Source organism: Prionailurus viverrinus, chromosome A1, assembly GCF_022837055.1.
Source record: "Prionailurus viverrinus isolate Anna chromosome A1, UM_Priviv_1.0, whole genome shotgun sequence".
Taxonomy (NCBI): Eukaryota; Metazoa; Chordata; class Mammalia; order Carnivora; family Felidae; genus Prionailurus; species Prionailurus viverrinus.
Window position 1 is genome coordinate 199,302,623 of NC_062561.1, and position 5,899 is coordinate 199,308,521.

Genomic DNA, 5,899 nt, shown 5'->3' on the forward strand with positions numbered 1-5,899 from the left:
TTTAAAGGAAAAATGCACAACTTGCCAATACTGTCAATGTTGTCTTGGTACACAGCGGTATCTACATATTATAGATATGGAAGACAGGTGTTAGAGAGGAGCTCAAGCCATGTTGTAGTCAGTGCCAGGGATGTTCTATTAAGGCGACAGTAGGAGGTTAGCAAGGTGAGAGACAGGAAAAGAGAAATTATTGAATGCTTATGGAAAGAAATGGGCAGGAAAGTCTTCCCTCCGGGGATGACATCTTTTTTTTTTTAATGTTTATTTATTTATTTTGAGAGAGAGAGTGAGGAGAGGCAGAGAAAGAGGGTAAGAGAGAATCCCAAGCAGGCTCTGCGCTGACAGCATGGGGCTCCATCTCATGAACCGTGAGATCATGACCTGAACTGAAATAAAGAGTCAGACACTTAACAGACTGAGCCACCCAGGCACCCCATCAGGGATGACTTGTTACAATGAAGGAGTCTTCCTTCTGAGGCACTTTGGAAAAGAGACTAATATAAAGGACCAGTATGGTCCACAGACTAGTTCCCAGTGACAGGTACTGATTAAGGAAAGTAAAGACTCCAGGAGAGGGTAAGATGTTCACTGGTCTGTGTGTGTGGGTGGGTGTGCGTGCGTGTGCGTGGGTCTTTTGGAAGTCACTTGGAATTCTTCATACAGGATTTTCTCCTAAAGGAGATTTATGTGTTCTTCAGTTTTATTTTTAAACTGATATGCGACATCCCAATCTAAGGAACAAATACAAGCAGAAGTAAAGGTAAACTATGTAAGGAGATTCTTTTACTGAGGTACAAAAGGAGGCCCGGAAATCAGTGAGGCATGAGGAGAGGACCGCAACAATTTTCTCTGCCCAACAAAGATGAGTCGCATTCCGTCTCTGCCCTTACCCAGAGCCCTGGCTGAGATGAGGGAGAGGGCAGTCAGAGCCCAGGGAAGATGAAGGTGATGGTGAAGACGTCATCGCTCTGTATCCATGTCTGCGGGGAAGTTAGCATGCTCCTTCATGAAGAAACTGAACTTTTCCGTTACTTTTCCTATGAGAAAACACACAAGATTCATTAAGCAAGAGGACATTTTATATAATGTTAGAGCCAAAAGGAACTATAGAAATTATGAGGCAGAACTTAATGTTACAGATGAGGAAACTGAATCCCTGAAAAGGAATGTCCCTGCCACAGGCAGTTTCTGACAGAAGCCAAGTTTCCCTAGTCCAGTGATACATCCAGCCTACCCACGGCCCCCACTGACCCCAGAGCCTGGGGTTACCCTGCATCTTACAAAGAAGGAGGGCTTCTGACAAGGGGAGTTGAGGTGGCCTGCCCCTCAGCTTTTCTTGCTCAGCAAGGCCTGTGATGAAGCTGGATCCTGCAGTGGTAAGAACTGCCACCACATGTCCCCTTCAGTGTCCTTGAACGCAAGCTAGTTGCTAGGCCAAAGGCCCAATATGTGTGCATCTTCTCTTTTCTGAAGACTCCCTCTTCCTGAGTAGAAATAAAAATGCAGACATATCTTTGTGGGCTAGAGGCCTCACCTGCTATTCCAACTTGTGAGATAATCACGGAGATGAAAAATATTAAGATTGAAGATGGATGGCCAAAATCCAGTGGTCTAAAAAGACTTAACAATGAGCAGAGCGGACTTTGTGTAAGGGAATAAATGCTTAGGTGCCTGTTTTGCATTAAAGAAGTGGCAACTACCTAGTTATATTGCCTTCAAAAATACCATGCAGGCTAAACGAAATACCTAAACAAAACATGCCCGTGGGACCCAGGTGGAAGCACCGAGAGCTGCATTCCCTTCTTTTAAATAAAAGAAAAAAAATTGCCATAGCCTTATTCCCCTTCTCCCCCTTAAGGCTACAGATAGAGCTGCTAGGAATTTGAGGAGCGGAAAGGCTTTCCAGCCAGTTTGTCTAAGAATCAAGCAGTATGGCCATAAGTCTCTTAGAAGTCATGTGGGACAGTGGGTTTCAATGATTTCTTAGTGTGGGGTTTAAGATCCTTGTCTCTAACAAAATACTGTGTGCAACCCCATTACCGAAAACAGCCAAAAGCTGAACTTGGGGTTGGAGATCACCCCCAAATGATCCCCTTAGTTCCTCTGGTGACTCTGGTGCCTCTGTAGAACCTCTAGGCTCCTGGTCTTATTGGACTCCCTCAACTGAGACAGGAATTGGCAGTTGGGGGATGGATGGAACGAGTTCAAGCTGGCAGAGCAGGGGGCCAAGCCTAGCCTGACCACAAGACAGCCAGTTTTCTCTCTCTCCCAGATGCTTCTGGGTGGGAATAAGCACAGCTTATGGAGAGTGAAACAGGCTCATAGAAAGAGGAGAAGTTTGCTGTGGAGGACACTGGCCGCAACTTCTTTTTTCTTCCCATGAGGTACTCACAAATTCTCAATGCATAGGTGGCATTCATTCCCATAGGTGATGTAATCAGAGCCACAGACAGGCAGGTACGTGATGGGGCAGGGGATGGCCACCACTGGGTACTTCTTGTAAATGCTGCAGTCCCCCTGTGTTGGACACAAGAGAATGTCCTGCTGTTTTCGGGCCCCCAAGGTAGGCTACGCTGGCCTCTGTTGGGCAGGAGGCAGAATACCATCCTGGGAATCCCAGATCAGATAATCTGATGCTCCTATGGCTACTTCTATTAGTAATAATATTACCACCATGACAAATACTCGTACTGCTATCACCACTTCTGTGACTGCTAGGATAGTCTGCTATTATTAATTCCTGAGAATTTCCATGCTAGGCATTAACCTTGAATTGTACATGAGTTTTTTGTTTGTTTGTTTACTGAATAAGGTAGGCTGTTTATAGATGGGGGAAATTATGGCTTAAAAACAAAGAACTTGTATAACATAAACGCAGTTAATAATGGGTTTGGGATTTGAATCTAGAGCCCACCTAATTAACCAAGGTAACTGCCCTGCTTCTCACATGTTGCCCTTTCCATGAAGACTTTACCAGTCTCTCAGCTGGAAGTCATCTCTCTCTCCCTTAACTTGGGATTTTTTTTTAGGCTACAGTTATTTATATGTATATCCCATTGCTTCAACTGCCTTCTGGAGAGCAGAGTTTTTAATCTGTGTTGCCTCCCCCTTCAGCCCCCCAAACACGCTTAATTAATTCTACATATATATTGCAAAAATGTTTGTTGACTAAATGTCAATGGAAATTGAAATTAAACGTAATTCAATATACTCACTTTTGCTAAAGATAGCCTAGCAGCTTCTGAAAGAGAGTTAGAGATGGAAACGTTAAAAATAAAGCAAAGTCTTGAAGTCTCATTGATCAATGTAAAATCGGGCCTATAGATTAAGACTCTGTATTTGCTATGGCAAGAAATCTCAGCGCACGCTTTATTCTTATATAAAACTCCAGCTGTTTGCTGAAGAAGCCAAATGGCCAATAAGGTAAGCCCTTTATTCAGTCAAGAGAATTAGCCAGTTTCTTCCCTTTATTGACCACGAGATATTTTCTGGAGCTCATGATGATGGTTCAAAGTCAGATAGCAATAGAAGGTATTGCAGTCACCCCTCCTAAGAGCATGAAGTGCTGCCATCATTGATATTCTCGCCTCCAAAGTGACATAAAAAAATGTAACAGAGGGGTGCCTGGGTGGCTCAGTTGGTTAAGCGGCCGACTTTGGCTCAGGTCATGATCTCGCAATTGGTGAGTTCGAGCCCTGCGTCGGGCTCTGTGCTGACAGCTCAGAGCCTGGAGCCCGTTTCAGATTCTGTGTCTCCCTCTCTCTCTGCCCCTCCCCTGTTCATGCTCTGTCTCTCTCTGTCTCAAAAATAAATAAACGTTAAAAAAAATTTTTAAAAAAATGTAACGGAGGGGCGCCTGGGGGGTTCAGTCGGTTAAGCATCCAACTCTTGATTTCGGCTCATGTCATGATCTCGTGGTTCATGAGATTGAGCCCCTCGTTGAGCTCTGCACTGACAGTGCAAATTAGGATTCTCTCTCTCCCTCTCTTTCTGCCTCCCCCCCCATTAATAAATAAAGATTAAAAAAGAAATGGAATGGAATATTGTTAAGGTGTTAGAATCTTAATTTATTTAAGTAATTTTCACCATATAAAAGTCTAATTGTCGACTCCTGGGCTTTGGAGAATTGGGTTGTATTTTGATCCTCCTGGACTGATTTGGAGACATACACAAGGTTTTCTGTGTTGCTACACTGAGGAATCGTATCTAATAACACCAACCACTTCCAGTGTTCTTATGAAATTAGGTAGACTTATGAAGAAATTAGTTCTTTTTTTTTTTTTTTTTTATGATTCCATGGATGAAAATAAAAAATCCTTAAAATCAAAGAGCCTGGAGCCAAATCCCCCAATACCAGCTAGTACACAAGATCCTCCCTTCCCAGGCCAGGGCTGTTTGTGTTAAAAACCAGTACACTTTATCTTTTTTGATATTTATTGATTGATTTTGAGAGAGAGGGAGAAAGAGCACAGGTGGGGAAGGGACGGTGAGAGGGGGGTAGAGAGAGAGAGAATCCCAAGCAGGCTCTGTGCTGCCAGCTCAGAGCCCAACGCGGGGCTCGAACTCGCAAACCGTGAGATCGTGACCTGAACCCAAATCAAGAACCAGCCGCTTAACCAACTGAGCCACCCAGGTGCTCCACAAACCAGTACGCTCTAAATCCACATGACCAGACATTTCTCTCAAATGCTGAGAACGGGTTATTTGAGAAGACACGCTTAATGACTCTACAGGGTGCTCTCTACCTTTAACTCACCTGAGCTGCTGAAGAAATGGGTCACTGTGCAGAACAGGAGCAAACCCCCAATGATCTTCATGGTGGAGACGGCTGTGATGCGGACGCTCTCTAGGCTGTCACACCCGCTACATCAGCCATACCCCAGGGAAGGGGTCATGTTTATATGCCAATGCTTGGTTTCTCCACCTTTCCTGTGAGGTCACCCAGAGTCAGTGCTGGCTCCCAGAGGCTCTCAAAGCACAATGTCACACCCTGGGTGGTTGCGGTTCTTGTCACTTAATTGCTACTTAATACCTGACCGACAAATTGATTATTTGAGGTGAGAAGAATTTTCCTGTCTGCACCAGAGGTGGGGACTGTTATTTAGAATTCTAAACTTCACATAGTAGAAGAAATTAAGTATAGGCTGCTTGGCCTGGTTATGAAATAAGTTAAAACATCAAACTTTTTTTCACCAAATAAAGAATATTAGACTCAGATTACACCGATCACACTTAGTTTTATATTTTGCGTCCTCAGAAAACACTGATTATTTTTGAAGAAATGAACATCATAATTAGAGTTTCATACATGGTAGTTAGAATATGGAATGTGAGCTTCAGGACAACTCATTGAGGAAGGAATTCTTATTACCCTAATTTTACCAGTGAGTAAGTTGAGACTCAGAGTATTTAAGTAATCCTCACGAGATCATGAAACTAATTAATGGGGGAGCCTATGATGAGTTCAGTAATGGAAAAGGAGAGAAGCGAATGCCCTAATAAAGAGGGTTCCTTATGAGTTTTATTGTTTGCTGTGAACATCTGAAGAGAATGAATACTGAGAAAAAGCCATTATGTTTCAAGAATGGGTGTCTTTGTTGAGGTTTGAAAATGCATTTAGCAAAGGGAAATGAGAATGGGTTCAAAGGGAGATGAGGATGAAGTAGAGAATAGCATTCTAATGTTTTTTGGACATTTGATAATCAAAGAGAGGAGGGGAGTGGAAGAAGCCAAAGCTTCAGTGAAGTCTAGGGAACACTGAACATGCCTCATAGCCAAAGGGAAGAAGAAGGAATTTAAGATAGATGGTGGACGGTGGCTAATTGGAGCAGGATAGAGAAGTAGTAAATAAGGTTAAGAACACAAGGTGAAACACCATTCCCTCTGTCATAGGAGACAG

The 5,899-nt window shown here is 43.4% G+C and overlaps 1 protein-coding gene across 1 annotated transcript; it reads right to left on the reverse strand.

Annotated features, from left to right (window-relative positions):
- Positions 1-991: 991 nt before the first annotated feature.
- On the reverse strand, positions 992-4,817 carry SPINK7 (serine peptidase inhibitor Kazal type 7). Its single transcript, XM_047856604.1, has 4 exons — positions 4,757-4,817; positions 3,216-3,241; positions 2,393-2,517; positions 992-1,037 (listed from the first exon to the last, which is right to left on the reverse strand). The coding sequence occupies exons 1-4, from the start codon at positions 4,815-4,817 to the stop codon at positions 992-994; spliced, it is 258 nt and encodes an 85-aa protein (XP_047712560.1).
- Between the last annotated feature and the right edge of the window lie 1,082 nt (positions 4,818-5,899).

What these genes read in the sequence shown, in the direction of transcription:
- SPINK7 (XM_047856604.1), bottom strand. Translation starts at nt 4,817, where the DNA reads ATGAAGATCATTGGGGGTTTGCTCCTGTTCTGCACAGTGACCCATTTC. An exon ending in CCATTTCTTCAGCAGCTCAG is followed by an intron (nt 3,242 to 4,756) that starts GTGAGTTAAAGG and finishes ACTCTCTTTCAG; the next exon opens with AAGCTGCTAGGCTATCTTTA. An exon ending in CACCTATGCATTGAGAATTT is followed by an intron (nt 1,038 to 2,392) that starts GTGAGTACCTCA and finishes GTTTTCTCATAG; the next exon opens with GAAAAGTAACGGAAAAGTTC.